The sequence below is a fragment of the Halichoerus grypus genome, chromosome 10, assembly GCF_964656455.1.
Source record: "Halichoerus grypus chromosome 10, mHalGry1.hap1.1, whole genome shotgun sequence".
NCBI classification, from domain to species: Eukaryota; Metazoa; Chordata; class Mammalia; order Carnivora; family Phocidae; genus Halichoerus; species Halichoerus grypus.
This window is the reverse complement of record NC_135721.1, coordinates 77,082,515-77,099,367: the sequence shown is the minus strand read 5'-3', so window position 1 is coordinate 77,099,367 and position 16,853 is coordinate 77,082,515. Positions and strand designations below refer to the sequence as shown.

Below are 16,853 nucleotides of genomic sequence, written 5' to 3'. Positions count from 1 at the left end.
GCATTATTTGCCATAGCCAAGACATGAAAGCAACCTAAGTGTTCATCAATAAATGAATGGATAAAGAAGATGTGATGTGTGTATTTGTGTGTGTATATATGCGTGTGTACACACACACAATGGAATATTACTCAGCCATAAAAAAGAATGAGATCTTGTGCATTTGTGACAACATGGGTGGATCTAGAGGATATTATGTAAAGTGAAATATGTCAGACAGAGAAAGACAAATACCATATGATTTCACTTATATGTGGAATCTAAAAAACAAAACAAATGAACAAACAAAAAAGCAGAAACAGACCCATAAATAGAGAGAACAAATTGGTGGTTGTCAGAAGGGAGGGGTGTGGAGGGATGGGCAAAATGGGTGAAGAGTGTGGGAGGTACAGGCTTCCAGTTGTGGAATGAGTGAGTCACAGGGATGAAAGCATAGCATAGGGAATATAGTCAATGGTATTGTAATAGTGTTGTGCGGTGACAGGTGGTAGCTACACTTGTGGTGAGCACAGTATAACGTGTAGAGAATCACTATGTTGTACACTTGAAAAGATTGTAACACTGTATGTCAACTCTATTCCAATTTTAAAAAAAAGAAGAAGAAAGAAAGAAAGAAAGAAAAAGAAAGAAAGAAAGAAAAAGAAAGAAAGAAAGAAAAGAAAGAAAGAAAGCAGAACGAAGGGACAAAAAAATTTCAGGTGCACAATGACGTTGTTGAACTGTTGAGTCAAACCATCTCTGAAACTTAGCCTACCTCTGAGCGTCCTGATATGTTAGTTAACACATATTTATTGAGTCAAATTTTCAGTTGTTTACAGCAGAATGAATCCTGGTACACCTGTATCAAGATTACTCTTGTCTGGTATTGAGTGACTTCCATGTAGCTAAATGCAATAATCTCTTTTGTCTCATCTTCTCAACAGCATTTGACAAAGATACCACTAACTCCTTGGCTTCCGTGATGTCATACCGTTAAAGAACAAAAATTCAACTGAGTAAATTTAAAGATCTAATTGGCTTTATTCAACAATTCATGAAGCTGGCAGAATTCTCTCTGACAAATAGAAGGGTGCTCTGAGGAGTTGCATAAAATGGAAGGCTTTTATAGGGAGAAAGGGGTGAGACAAGGAAATAATTAGCAAAAGAAAAAAAAAAAAAAAGACCAGGTTACCTTCCCTGAGGGAAAAGAGCAGGGGGTCTTATCATGCAGATGACCCCATTAATGCAGATCAGGGAAATTCCAGACTGGTTGGTTTAAAATTCTACTCCTGGAGAGGCTGAAACTGCAATTAGGTTAGGTATTAAGTCTTGATGAGGCTTAACATAAGCGACTCCATTTTGGACCTGTTGTTTCTTTTTAACAATACTCTACTGGTTCTCCCCTCCTCTATGGTCTCCCCTATTGGGGCTCCTTTGCCAGCTGTTTTTCCTCTACTCAATCCCTAAATATTGGGGTTCCTCAGGGACATACTTCAATTCTCACTTAACACTTTCTTCCTAAGCAAAGCCTTCTATTTCCCTGCCTTCCTCTGTATGACAATGACTCCCAAATTTATAGTCATCAATCCAGGCCTCACTCTGGTCTCCAAATGCCACTGTGACATCTTTACTTGGATATCTCACAGGCAACTGAAACCTAACTCATTATATTAGAATATAAGCTTTATGAGGGCAGGGGCTATAGCTGTGCTGGTCACCACTGTGTGGCCCATTCCCAGCATCGTGCCTGACCACAGAACAAACTCTTTATACAATTTTTGAAGGAATGAATGAATAAATGAATGAATGAGAGATGAATAAGTGGGTAAATTAAATAATAGTACCATTTAGTTGCAGATATCATTATCCTAACTCTAACTACTTTAAATAAAAAGAGGAATTTAATATAATTCAATTGAGGTATCACAACTGAACTTGAGAACAGAAATGTGGTTGGACCTCAAGGTCATTTGGAACTTTGGTTTAGGATGTTGTCAGGACTCTCTTCAATTATTCCTTATTCATTCCTCCTGTGCAGCTACTTCATTTTTCACTCTAGGTGGTTTTTTTGTTTTAGTTCCTCCGACCAAATGGAGATCCTAGACCAGGGCTTGGCAAGCTTTTTCTTAAAGGCTCAGGTAGACGTGTGAGCCATGTGGTCTCTGTCACAAATACTCACCTCTATCCATTGTAGCACAAAAACAGTCATAGACAATATGTAAATGAATGTCCATGGCCGTATTCTAATAAAATTTTATTTATAAAACAAGCAGTGGCCCTTGGGCTGCAGTTTACCCACCCCTGTTCTAAACTACTAACAGATATCAAATCTACATGTCCTTGGTTTCAGCAATTTGGAGAGAAATTATCACATCTCTCTCTTGGTTCCATGTTGCCTCCTGGTCCAGTTCAGGTTATTTTCCCATCCCTGGTCCAAGAGACTATGGCTAAGAGGCAGGGTCAAGTTACAAATGGCTACTCTCATGGTCCTCACCTATGTTATAGGAGAATTGAAGAAGGGGCAGTTCCTGAGAAAAATCATGTTGCAAAATTCCAATGTCTAAAACTCAATTGTTAGTCTTCTTTCACAAAGCTATTCCATCTCTAACATTCCAGACTCAGCACCATTCTGCTAGTTGCGTATGCCCTCTCTCTTTCCCTCATCCTCTTCATCTAGTCCTTTCTCTTACACACATCCTAGTGCAACCACCATCTCTCATGTGGTCTTCTGCAATATCTCTCAACTCTTGTTCACCTCCAATCTAATTGGCAGCCAGAGGATACTTTTAAAACATAAATCTGCTATTTTTCTGCAGTGTCCAGGAGGGGTTATAGACAATGCTCCCTCAGACCACTAGGATTCTTAGGGTTGGAAGACCCAGGTACAGTGGAGAGGAGTTGGAAGTCATCATAGAATTGGCAGGGTCCATGAGAAGCCATTTCTCAGAGACATGAATAGCAGCCAAAGACAGTAGCTCCACTCAGGACTGAAGGAGACTGAAGAAACAGGAGTCTGGGAAACACCTGCCTAAAAGAGATGGCCCAGAATTTATGAGCTGAATGCTACCTTAGGCAGCATCCAGGGGAAGAGAGAAGCTGGGTTCTTGACTCAGTCCCTCCATTCCCAAGCAAGGTACTTTCCTCATCTGTCAACTCAGATATTTAAGTAAGGAGTAAAAGAGATGACATTTGCAACAGATCCTGAGATGTGTAGAGGCCACTTTTAGGCAGGAGACTTGAGCAATGGAAACCTGATCAAGGCAAAAGGGCCCACAGCAACAGAACTGATACAAACAGGCTCATTGAGCAACCCACCTTGAAATAACCAGAGGCCCTGTTTAACTGGCCAATTATAACCAAACACAGTTCCTAAGATTACTAAAAAAGGGAAAATTCCATATACCCCCATACCCCCTCACCCTGTCCTATGATTGTGGCCCCTCACCACCTCCTCCTGGCAGACAGTCTCTCCTTTGCTGTCCTGCTCACTGCTCCCTTGCAGTGTATTCAATAAACTTCTATCTCCTTTGTTCTTTCTTGGGTGAATTCTTTCACCGCTCATGCTGCCAGGCCCCCATCCAATCAGGACACTCCATAATATGCTCAATAAATGCTTTCAACCTATATGCAACAGAATCTTGTAATATTTATTATTTTACTGGGGTATTAGAAAATGCCAAGAGGTACCAGGAGGAGAGAAGGATGGGGAAAAGGATATTGTTTAGGAGACATTCTGAGAAGGAATAATATGGTTGGGAGCAGACACTTTCTGAAACTTTGGAGAGATAGATGGGCAAAGAGGATTTTTAGGAAGTTGGGTGATGTACAGAATGATTTTCCTTTTGGTACCTCTCAATGTAATTTCCTATAAAGCTATCTATTTGTTCTCAGGGCTTTTGTCAATTGATTTGTGCTCCTTTGGAGGGATACTATGCAGAACCCAGCCTTAACATAAGAGTAAGAAAGCTAAATTCATTTAAGGCACAAACCCAAACTGAGAAGATCCTGGGTCTGTGAAGAAAGGCTGGGGTGGGAGTGAGGTGAGGGAGTATATTATTGTGATTTGTAATAAGAAATATATATTTGCGGGATGCCCAGGTGGCTCAGTCGGTTAAGCAGCTGCCTTCGGCTCAGGTCATGATCCCAGGGTCTTGGGATTGAGTCCCGCATTGGGCTCCTTGCTCAGAGGGGAGCCTGCTGCTCCCCCTCCTTGTGCTCTCTCTCTGACAAATAAATAAATAAAATCCTAAAAAAAAAAAAAGAGAAATATATATTTGGGTTCCAACAGCATACATTATTTTTGTCACATTTTGGAGGGTCTAAGATCAATGTGTTGGCTGGTTGGGATTCTCTTGAGCCCTCGCTTCCTGGCTTACAGATGGCTATCCTCTTGCTGTGTCCTCAAATGGCCTTTTCTCTGTGTGCATGCATCTTGGTATCTCTTCCAATTCTTATAAAGACACCACTGGATTACTAAAACAACCACAACAAATATGTATTTGGTCTTCATCCCTATTCCTGGTACACAGCTCCTAAAATCCTTGGAATTTCCTAAGGGATAAGAACAATAAAGATGCCTTTTATTATGTTAATGAGGTGGATTTTGGAAAGCTCCAGAGGATGGGGCCTGGGTTGAGGGGTGGGAGACACTAATTTGTGATTAAAGGGTTGGAATTTTCAGTCCCCCCACCAACCCACTCAACCTCTGGGTAGGGGAGAGGGGCTGGAGATTGAGTTCAACTCCATGACCAGTGATTTAATCCGTCATGGCTAAGTAATGCCTCCATAAGAAAAACCCAAGAGGAGAGGGTTGGTGAACATGGAGATTCAGGGACAGTAGTGTGTCTGGAGAGAGCACAGAAGGTCCATACCTGTCCCCATACCTTGCCCTACAAATCCCCTCCATCTGGCTGTTCCTGAGTTATATCCTTTTACAACAAACCAGTAACCTAGTCACTATAAAAAGTTTCTCTGAGGGGCGCCTGGGTGGCTCAGTCGTTAAGCGTCTGCCTTCGGTTCCGGTCATGATCCCAGGGTCCTGGGATCGAGCCCTGCGTCATGCTTCCTGCTCGGTGGGAAGCCTGCTTCTCCCTCTCCTGCTCCCTCTGCTTGTGTTCCCTCTCTCGCCGTGTCTCTCTCTGTCAAATAAATAAAATCTTTTTAAAAAAGAAAAAAGTTTCTCTGAGTTCTGTGAGCCACTAGCAAATTAATTGACCCCAAGGAGAGGTATTCAGAACCTCGGATTTATAGCCTGTCGGTCAGAAGCACAAGTGACAACCTGGTCTTGTGATTGGTGTCTGACGTGGGATGGGGGCAGTCTCGTAAGACTGAGCCATGAACCTGCGATCTGATGTTGTCTCCAGGTAGACGTGTCAGAATTGAGTTGAATTGTAGGACACCCAGCTGGTGTCACAGAATTGCCTGGTATGGGAAAGAAAAAAAAAAAAAACAGGTCAGAATTGGCATCAGAATTGTAAGGGCTCTCTCTGCTCGCCTGGCTCTGGGGGCAGGACAGGGAATATCTTGAGCTGTTTCTGTTTAGTCTCACTTAAGTCTAAGTGCAGCAAGCTTTTTTCGATACTCCCACCACCTCCCCTACTGATGTACACCAGGTTTTTGGAAGGAAGTGTCCATATGCAGACTGGCTGAGGACTGAATAAGCCTGAGGCTTAGATAGGCATCATTTCTGCGGAGCTGTTGCTTGGCAACATCCTGGCCGCCCACCAGCGAGAACCTTCTAGGACATGAACATGGGCACTGGGTTAGATCAGCCCTGGTGACATGGTGCTTTTGCAGATGGTGTCAGGGCGTTCCCACATTTCCTCGCACTGTAATACATTTTAGTTGTTGGTGTGTGCTAGACAAAATAAAGAGAGAGGGTTCCAGTTTTGGGTAGGGATATGGTTTTTAATGGGGCACATTACTGTTCTGCTTTTTATTCCAACTCTGCCAACAACAGAGAGGAAACCCCAATTCTCATATCCTCCTCCCCAAATGTAAAGGTCAGGAACTCCCTGGGTGTCCAGGTCTGGATCCTTGATCACAGTGCCCTGGTCCTTACTTCATCATCTCAGCCATTGATAGCAACAAAATCCTAATCCCCAAAGTCTAAGCTGCAAACAACCGGTCAGTGATCTCCTGCATCATAAGTATCTTTTAATTCATTTGTTTATTCTTGCCAGAAACATTTATTGAATATCTCTTATGTGCCATTTAGGGAATATAGGAAAAAAGACCCAGTCTTTGCTCTCATGTTGTTTTCAGGCTGACCAGACCCCCCCCCCCAAAAAAAAAGTGTCACAGGTACAGTGATAGAAATATCCACAGGGCTGCATGGGACATGAGCAAAGCAAGCTTACCCCAGGACCTGGCACTGGGGACCCAATCTGAATCTTGGTGGGTGAGGTTGTAGGAATTCTGCATGCCTTGACTGATTCAACAGATATTTACTGAACACGCATAATGTGCCAGTCTCTGATCTGGGCTCTGAGGACTCAGTCATAATGAAGCAGCCGAGGTCAGTGATCAGGGCTTACATTCTAGTTATGGCAGGGTGGCGGCAGGGGCAGAAGGCAGAGGACGCAGAGGAGATTATAAACAAATTAGCAATGAGCAAGCCATTTATTCCACGGGTTTTATTCAGTATCTCCTATGTGTCAGGCAGGGTGTTAGGTGGTGGGGTTATAAAGACAAATGAGACACAGTCCCTGTTCCTAAGGGCATTTCAGGCACGGGGAAGAGCCTGTAGCAAGAAGGCATAGAGCAAACGTTGGGGCTGTGTTGGGGGAAAATCAAGTCATTCAGTAGAAATGGGGCAAAGGGTGTGGTTGGTGATAGAAAGGGTTCCCTCTTGTAGTTATGAAACTCATCCCTTGGGCAATCTAAGGCAAAGAGTCCTTCCTGGAAACTTCATAAAAAACCTCTCAAAGTATTTATTGAGGTAGACATTTAGGAACAAACTGTATATACTAGACGTATATAAAAGAGCATTATTCAGCCTGTCTAAGGTGTGGTTATGCTTGCCTGAAATACAGATCAAGAATGCATTTTTTGACATTCCAAATTCAATTTTTTCCTCCCTCCCTCCCTCCCTTCCTTCCTTCTTTTCTTAACTGCCTTTATTCCTAGAAACTGGTGCAAATAAAAGCAAATATTGGGGGGCGCCTGGGTGGCTCAGTTGTTGAGCGTCTGCCTTCGGCTCAGGTCATGATCCCAGGGTCCTGGGATTGAGCCCCACATCGGGCTCCAGCCCCACATTGGGCTTCCTGCTCTGCGGGAAGACTGCTTCTCCCTCTCACACTCCCCCTGCTTGTGTTCCTTTTCTTGCTGTGTCTCTCTCAAATAAATAAAACCTTTAAAAAAAAAAAGCAAATATTGGATTGAAATCATCAACATGAATCTACAAACTATGATCTGCCTTCCAAGGAAGGTCTGGTAGGGAACTATTTGGTTAATGTTTGCAAAATGCCAGGACATTCTTGAATAAAGCCCTATATAAGTTCAAAGTATTTGTAATTATTGTGATTATTTTTATAACTTGTAAGACTTAGCCATAAATCTTTTCATAAGAGGATGGAGTCAACACTTTTAAAAAGAGGAGGCAGGACAGGGACTCTATATAAAGCATTTCGGACTGACTGCCTCTAAGGACAAGAGGTAACAGAAGACAGGTGAGTCTAAGACGGACTGGTGGAACTTACATTCAGGCTTATTGAGAATGAAAGATCCAGTCTGTGGTGATCGATTGGTAATGATTGTGTCTTTGCTGCTAAGTAAACAAGACAATTTGCAGTAGGATAAAACTTAAGGACCTTGCAAGGAAAGCCCAAGTTATAAAAGATTATGTAGATGATGGGATGATTTTTTTCCCCGTTCATTATAATACTTATAAAAACCTAGATTTCTGTTAATGCAAGTATATAGTTAATTTTGGATTTGTGAGCATGTGCAAAAGAATAGAAATACATGTGCCTTTAATGGAAACTGTAATAGGCCGAAGGGGAGGTCTTTGCTGTGAATTCAAAACCAAAGGATGGAGGTGTTGGCATTTTCCCAGATAGCAATCTTTCCCCCACCTTCACCCTCCTGCCAATGGTACATTAACCCCATATACCTTGTGTGATGGCTCTATAACAGAACCCTATTTTTCTCTGGAAGCTCTGAAAGGACAAAGGCCAACATGTCTAACAGCTGAAGCCTGGCAGAGTAAAAGGATAGACAAGCTTCAAGAGTCTTGGATGGAACAGAGAGGCCATGGTCTCTTTGATCTGATCTTTGTTCAGAAAGGGATATTCCTGGGACAGGTCCTAGCACTAGGAGAGGAGACTTCCTGGAGTTCTCAACTCTGGGAATCCCAGATGGGCAAAGTGAGGAAAACAGACACAGAGGCCTTATGGAGAGAAGAAAAGGATTCGCCCACAGAGAGTGAAGAGAAGCCATCACACCTCTAAGCTCTTTGGGGCTGGTAATCTGCCCCCAATCCAAATTCAGGAAACGTATATTTTCACAGTCGATGTAACTCTGCCAAAGAGTGAGTTCAGAAGGAGCCTTACATTTTACTCTAAAAAGTTAGACTTTTCTCAAGAAAATATGATCATAGTGGCAGAAACATTTGATATTTGTGACTGTCCCTGCTACCATTTTAATTTAGGACCTGTTGGTGCAGAGCCATCTGCAGGGCAATGGGCTGGGGTGTTGCTGTGTGTGAGGAGGGAGGGTAAAAACAGGGAAGCAAGAGGGTGGACTAAGACGAGATGCTGCTGGAAAGGCCTATCAGCCTACAAGGAGCAAGCAGATGGAGAGACCAATTAGCAGTAAAAGCAGGGCGAGTCGACAGTGTGGAGTGGGAGACCTGTAATGTGCATGTGTAGAGCAGTCCTCAATTCTTCCAGGATCAAATGGGGGGCCACAATGGGACAGGGCCACCTTCCTGCCCAGCACCTCGGGACACTAATACAGCCCATTTTCCAGGCTGGTTGGAGGGCCCTAAGGATGTGGAGTGGCTATGGTTTAAGGGTTCTGGTGAAGACCTAGGAGAGCATTTCTGGAAAAAGAACAGGAGTTCTGTGGTGAGATTAAAGACCAAAGACCTTTATTTCCACCTTTTCCAGAAAAATAGTGTAAGAGAGGAGTAAATGGTCTATTACACCTTACAAATCTAAATGATGCTTTGGGAATGACAAAGCACTAGGTGGAGGGAAGGTGGGTAGAGGCCACCAGGAACTTGAACTGGCCCCAAAGGATGCTTGGGGTGTCTGTTTCCCTTGTGCCCTGCAGGCTACTGCTCCAGCTTGTTGACACCCCTGTGCTGCTTGTCACTGTTTCGCTCTCCAGGAAGGGAGAAGAGGGATGCCACCAGAGATACTGTGCTTGGCATTATGAGCACTGTGCTGTCTTGGCCTGACATTCTAATAATGGTTTCAAGGGCATGGAACCACAGGGGTATTAAGAGTTTAATCATAGGTAACCAATGGACACTCCCTGAGCACGCTCCCACCGTGCCTCAACAGTCTCTTCTAAACACAGAGAATTTTGTGGCATCTATAAAGTTGGGCCACAGAGCTTGAGTTGCTTCAATATGCTGTGTTTATTTCCATTGTCACTTCTTGCTTTTTCCTCATGTAATTAAAATGTGACAAAAAGGAACTCTGTGTTTCTAAGTAACTGACACATAGAATTACATAGACTTTCAACAGAGCTTTTAGTTCCATGCTTGGAACGTGAGGTAGCTTTCATGTTGCAATGAAGACGAAGTCCTTTTTTTCCACTTGGATTTCCAGGAGGAACTATTTTTGTTCCCTGGGAAGGCAGCAACAGAGTAAAAGACCCTGGGTTTAGCATCTGGATGCCAGCTGTGTTCTTTTCTGCAGGGTTCTTTCCATAAAGCCAGGAAGAAGCCTCTGGAAAGATCAACTTTCCTAAGACTGTATGAGCTTTTCCTGTACCTAAGTGGCTCTTTCTCCATTCTCTTTCCTGGGACTGAGTGTCCTCTCTGTCAGTGTGGCAGAGGGGGGCGGGGGTGGTGGCTCAGTGGATGTTGAATAAGTGATTCTTGGCCAGTGATTGAACCTGAGAATTTCTGCAGACCCAGCTAAAATTCCACATTCCTGTATCTTTCCAGTGTTGGGACTGAGCATGGCATTTTCTGCTCAACTAAGGGATAGCAGGTAGACCATCTCAATGTTGTAGTGAAGAGGAACAAAATACATGGCCATATCTGAGGAGCACACGACTGCTTGGTATAAGACCTAATTTACATAACTTCCTTACTACCTCTCCTTTATCTTGAGACAAACTCTCTTCCTGGGTGTTTGGAAGGAAACACTCATAAGAATAACCTTGAAGCAAAAGAGATGAGAAAGTGCCAAGTGCCTTGTTTATATGCATACTCCTACTTATAATGACAGTAATAATTAAAAATGATAGGTAGCCAGGCCCCCCTGACCCAGGGAGAGGATTAGAACACCCTGCAGTTGGAGGGGTTGCAGGAGGTGGAGGCTTTGGGGGCAGGAGGCCAGATCCTCCAGCACTGACGGGGGTCAACTGCAACCTATTCTGGGTGGCATTTGTCTATTCATTTGGTAGCTAGTGGGAGAACCAAGGCTCTTTGTACCCATGGAAGGTGGTTAGAGAAATGGTTAGATGAGAAAGACAGAAAGTGAGCGAGTACAAGTGCATGCCAATAACAAGTTATCACTTCTCCCGTCTAGTGAGCACCAAATGAGTTTAATCCTGCCCATGACCTGACTTTTGGGGATTTGACTAGGTTTTCTCCTGCACAGGAGTTTTGCAGAAGGGGAATGGGGAGCATGGCTCAAGGTGGCCAAAGGGATCTGAGATTCTCAGGCTGCAGGATTAGAGCAGTGGGAAAGGCCTACCAGTTTCCTCCTCCAGTCAAAGCAGAGTATGTTCCAAGACACTGAGGAATGTGTAACCTTTCCTTTACACTGAAGGAAAAAGAGCTCAAATGAAAAGAAACACTGATATAAAATTCTCCTTTTCACATTATCTTTTGATAATGAAAAAGCTACTACTGGGATAAGGCACAGGCATCAAAAATTTGCTTTTCAGGATCTGGACCCAGGTCACTATGTTTCTCGGTGTTGAGAACCAAAGTATCTTGGTTTCCTGAAATAATTACTCTTCGGTAACTCGATGGTCTGGTGAGTCCCTGTGAGCCAAGCAGGAGTCTCCTCATTTTTAAGTTAATTGAAAGGATGGATGGAGCACAAGTCTCTTACTTTTGCTTTTTTCATTATAATTCAGATCATTAATTTTCTTAGTTCAGACATGGGGAAACTTATTCCTTTCTTTCTTTCTTTCTTTCTTTTTTTTTGCCTTTTTCCATAGAAACATTACATATTGTTATGATGATAATGGATATTTTCACATCTTTGATCTAATTTCTATTCTAAAATCATTTTAGGACCTGTAGAGCCAGCTCATCAATATGTCTGTGCTATGGCTGCTTCTGGGTCTTCTTGCCCTTACTGGTGAGTGTGTTGAATTTGTCCCATATGACCTTGGAGATGGGAAGGATAAGCATAGGAACAGAATGGTATTTCTGATACTTGAAACTGAGGTAGAAAATGTTGTTTTTCTTCTAAGTTGTCCAATAAATAATGGACTTAGTAACAACCACTGATGAATGGCCTCTTTCCAGATGCCCCACAAAAGGAGGGGGCTCTCCAGAATGTGGAGTGGGCTTAAACCAACATTGCTGGAGGCTGGACTTTAAATATACATCATTGATAAGTACTCATTGTTCCTCTATTAAAACCATCTCACCAAAGTTATTGAAGTTATTAATAGATCATGTATTTCCATAGAAGGATTGAGATGGTTTACGATAATAAGACTAATGTAATTTCAAATAGAAAACTAGCATGGAGGGGATCAAGGACATGTGACTAAACTAACCACTGAGGCTGACATAGTTGCTATGCTTGCATTTTGGATTTGGTCTTAAGGTTCCTTGCAGACCAAAAGGGAAAGTACATGTTTTTTGATAAATAAAAGGAGGAAGCATAGTTCCTCAGGAGAAGCAAACTTTTTCTTGGCTCTAAATTCTGATGATTTTTCAGAGGGGGTCTTATATTCATTCATTTATTGATTGATCCATTTATTTAACAAGTACTTTAAATTTCTAGAAGATATTTTGGGAACATAAGGAACTTTAAGGAGCATCTAATGTGACGAGGGAGTGGCTACGAGGCAGGAAGCAATGAATGACACAACCCATTACAATATTAATGGTATTTGTCACCAGTCACCAGTTATAAAGATAAACGTGTACTGATTAAAAAATGAAAAAGGACAAATTGGCTCGTTTAATTTTTGGTACACTCGTAAAAGACCAGGTCTTTTCATCTCCACATTTCTTTCAGATTTCTTATCAAAAGTTTGTGAAGTAGAAGCATTTACTCCAAAATATTAATATTTTCAGATGTCAACTCTAAGAAGCTCTTAGTAAGAAAATAGAACCTTAAAAGGCATTTATATAAACATATAATACACATATGATGATGTGCAATGGATTTGTTGCCAAAGACTTGCAAACCATTAAGATTTGATGATATGAGCAAAGAATAAAGCCAATAAAAAATAGTAATCTAATGAGAAGTCCTTACAGGCTTATCACAGTGAGATGATTTTCTCAGTGGGCAACTTCCTGTCCCCTGTAGGTATCTTGTTACTGCTTATGCGTCCTTCTGCTGTGAATTATGAATACTAGGGAATGCCCTTCTTTTCAGCAGCCTTTGTGAAAAACCTCTCCTCCCTGGAAGGATAGCAGTAGGTAAAGAGAGAGAGAGATGGAAAGGCAAAGACCAAAAAGGAAGACGTGGAAAGAGGGAGCCCTCGGTGGAGACCTGGTCTTGTGCCCCATTACATGTCCTCCTCTCTTTGCTGTCTTAGGCACCCCCATCTAGAAGAGCACACCACCCAGAACACCAGGGAAAGCCAGCTCCAAGTCCCAGTGCCTTTACTTTGGGTCTGGCTTGAGACCCCAGGGAAGCCTAGGCTTTATACATGTTTCTCAAGAGCAACCATAAATATCTCATCAGACCAGCCAGGCAGGAATATTTGAGGGAGAAGTATTGAGAATTCACCTAAGATGTAAGATGAAGACTAGTTACAGGGAACAGATCCTCTGGTTTGATTCCAAGGCCAACTCAACAGCACTGGACAGCCCAGGGCTTTGCAAGGAGTATAGCTGCTCCAACAGTTGCTCGTGCCTGCAGGATAGGAGGTGACAATTCAGTATCGAGGAGGTTTCTACGATCATTTCCTAGTCACTATACTGTAAATTTCAAGTGTTTCAGTTCAGAGTGAAGTTCTTGTTGTTATTGATTTTGGTAAAATTCTTTTTATTAATGGCGCTTCATTTGTGGACAGAAGATGATCAAAACTCTTCTAGTGCAATGACTTAGGCTGAAAATTTCTCAATTTGTAGATTCCTCTGAAAGCAGCAACTGGGGATGCTATGGAAACATCCAAAACTTTGAGACCCCTGGGGCTTCTTGCGGGATTGGAAAGCGTCATGGCCTGAACTACTGTGGTAGGTTATGATCTCATTGTCCACCTCCCCTCCTCCTCTTTCTCTTAGAAGGTGCCTCCTTTTGGCAAGTGTGGCTTTAACAGGATTTTATCCCTTCCCTTGATACCCCACACCCATGTCTCCCTGTCCTTCCCCACAAATTTTGATCCTCTCAATGTATCGTTTTGGTTCCCACTATTTCCCACAGCCCTACACTACCAAGTGACAGGAAGAGCACTAGACATGGAGTCCAAAGACCTTGTCTGAGTGTGGGCTCTGGTTCTTCAACAAGTCACTTAGTTCTCCTCTGCCTCCACTGAAAGGTGTTAAAAGTACTCATTTTACAATTTTGTTGTAAACTCTGGTTGATAGAATGTGGATGAGAGTGCTTTTGAAACACAAAAAATACTTACAAGGTAAGTGAGCTAGCCAGGTAAATTAGTATTGGTTTTCCTTTTGCCCAGCATCCCTTGTTTTTTTTACAAAAGTTTAAGCTCATGCAATTTCTAGGTGTCACTTTAGGGTGGAAAGGTGGGCAAGAGTGAGCAAATCTGTCAGGGAAACTCTCCAAGGACTTCTTGAAGGGGTTGGGAGAATCTCTCTTTTGTATATGGTGCTCGTTGTGGCTGATGGACAGGTACATTTTACTGGGTCACTATTTGGGGTGCTTAGGATGGGGCCAATGTGCTGCGCCCAGGGAATTGTCCTGCGTGGGCCAGAGCAGCCCCTGAGAAACCAGCGAGGGGCACTGGCAGCCACAAAGGACATTGCCTCTGTGGATGCCAACTCAAGCTTAAAGGAGGAGAATCATACTCTCGGATCTAGGAATGGCCACTAGGGATTTCAGAATGAGACATGGGCTTCTTGATCCTAGACTACTGCCCAGAGCCTTGGAGTGTGATTTCTCTCCTCTTGAGCTCTCACGTCAGCATAAGTCACAGTAGCCACATCCTTCCTTCTGTGTTTGCATTAGGAGTTCGTGCTTCTGAAAGGCTGGCTGAAATAGACATGCCATACCTCCTGAGATACCAGCCCGTGATTCGTACTGTCGGCCAAAAATACTGTGTGGATCCTGCAGTGATCGCTGGAGTCTTGTCCAAGGGGTCTCATGGCGGCAACGTTATGGTCAATGTGGGCAACATGGGCAATGGCATCGGGGTTGTGCAGGTAACCCTCTGTCAGTTATGGCATATGGCCGTTGTACTGCACAGCACAATGCTAAGGGGACATCTTCACATTTGTTTTTGTTGACACCCTGGAGCACAGCTCTATGGGACACAGACTGAAAGGTGCTTCCTAGAGCTGTGACAGCCACAGCTCTGCCTGATACCAGTAGCAACATCACTGCTTCATTGTGAGCCATGGTTTCTTTGCAGAACCAACTGTGCTGTGTTTCCAGGATATCATCCATGGTACCCTATTCTGGATCCTTGCTCTGTTATTTTGCAACCACGTGACCTCATTTAATCTCCCTAGGACTCAGTTTCCTCACCTATAAAACACCAGCCTCCTAGAATTGTGATGAAGACTCAATGCAACGATGTGAAAACGTGCTTAGTTTCTGGCAGATTCTTAGTAAATACTGAATTCCTTCTCCTTGGTCTTCTTTCTACACAATCCTTAGTTCTGAAGATCCAGTTTCATTTTTGCACAAATTCTGCCTGGTTTCACTTGTCTCATAGAGTCTCCTGGGGAACTGGGCATTGACCCCACAGTTGAATTAATTGTGTACTGGGGTAATCAGTGATGGCAAGGAGACAATGGCGCTGTGATTTTTTTCTATTGCATTTCACATTGTTGTCGTAGTTGAGAAGCCTTTACGTAGTACAGTCATTTCTGAAGCTTTTAGGAAAATGTATTCTTCAGTGATCTTTAAACTGGCTTCCCATTAGTACTTGGGATGACACTTTGCAATTTAAAAGTACTTTCAAATACTCTATCTTATTTTGATTTGGGGGCCCATCCAATAATCTGATGAGGATGGGGTGAGGAGGAAGGCATGTAATCCATCCTTTCCAAGTGAGGAAGTGGTTTTACAAGGAGAGGGTCATTGCTGCAAAGTCACATGGCAGCTGGAAAATGCAGAACCGGGACCAAGAGCAACACGGGCGATGTTAGGGTCAGCGTCACTTCCGATACCCTGCTCAGACTCCTTCATAAACTCTTGTTCTTGGGAAAAGGATGCATTGTCTATCACTTTGAAGATGAAAGAATTCTCCAGAGTCAGACATTTCTCCTAAATATGTTGAAACTCATATGGAACGGTAACCAAAGGTATATAAGAAAAATCAGAAGTACATTTAGACATTCAGATATCTGAAGGAGGATTACAAGTGCAGATAGAAAAACCCCTTCTGACCTATTTGGAAGGCTTGTGTTTGCAGCATTGAAGGAGGGCATCGGACTGGTACATCCACTACCTCTGTCACCTTTGGCTTCCAACTCTGCCTCTCACCATTACAATGAAGCAGCTGCGAAATGTCTGATCATCCTTCCTTTGCCCAAACCTTGTAGCTTTATTGTTTATCTGCAGGGAGATTAGAGGTGGCATTAGTTCCGCCAAAGGAGGAGGAGAGAAAAAGGAGGGAAATGAGAAAGCAGCACTGGTCCCATGAAGTCCTGTCACCCTCCCACATGGCTTACCTAGCTTTTCCTCTGCCTCCCTCCCTCTAGGACCCTGGTCTTTATGCTCCCACATCCTGGATCAGCGAGTCCCAGGTTTCTCAGATAACCGAGGTCCTGACTGTTAGGATCAAAGAAATCCAGAGGAGGTTTCCAACCTGGACCTCTGACCAGTACTTGAGAGGTAGGTGTAACCCATAGGTTGGTGGTTTCACAGCATGGAATTAATAAGAACAAATATAAGACCTTGCACAAGATTCCCCAAAACCTCAGTTGCCTCCTGATGAGCGATGAGGAAAGAGAATCTAAGTTAACTGCTGAGACCCGGAAGCAACGAGGGGCCATAAGGTCAGCATTAACCCATCTCACAAATTCCAGGTGGACTCTGTGCTTATGCTGGAGCTCCCGGCTACATCAGAAACAGCCAGGACCTGAGCTGTGACTTCTGCAATGATGTCCTTGCACGAGCCAAATACTTCAAGAGACATGGCTTCTAACACTTCAGAACAAACCTGAGGTCATTATCACATAGAAGACCTCAACTATTACACAGATAAAACTAGCCAATGGGGCTTGTAACTGAATCTGAATTTGACCTGAAGGTCATCAAAATAACGTGAAGCACATTAAAGGAGGAATTGTCTACATTTTGTGGTGTGGTGAGTGTGTAAATGAAGGGCTGTGTCTCCTTAAAGGTACTTCCATGGAAGTTAGC

General features: G+C 43.2%; 1 protein-coding gene across 1 annotated transcript; it reads left to right on the top strand.

Moving 5' to 3' along the window:
• Positions 1-11,428: 11,428 nt before the first annotated feature.
• LYG1 (lysozyme g1) lies at positions 11,429-16,635 on the top strand. The gene is made up of 5 exons (XM_078057452.1): positions 11,429-11,471; positions 13,433-13,537; positions 14,490-14,683; positions 16,190-16,322; positions 16,517-16,635. Exons 1-5 carry the CDS (start codon positions 11,429-11,431, stop codon positions 16,633-16,635), a joined length of 594 nt encoding a protein of 197 aa, XP_077913578.1.
• The last annotated feature ends 218 nt before the right edge of the window (positions 16,636-16,853 follow it).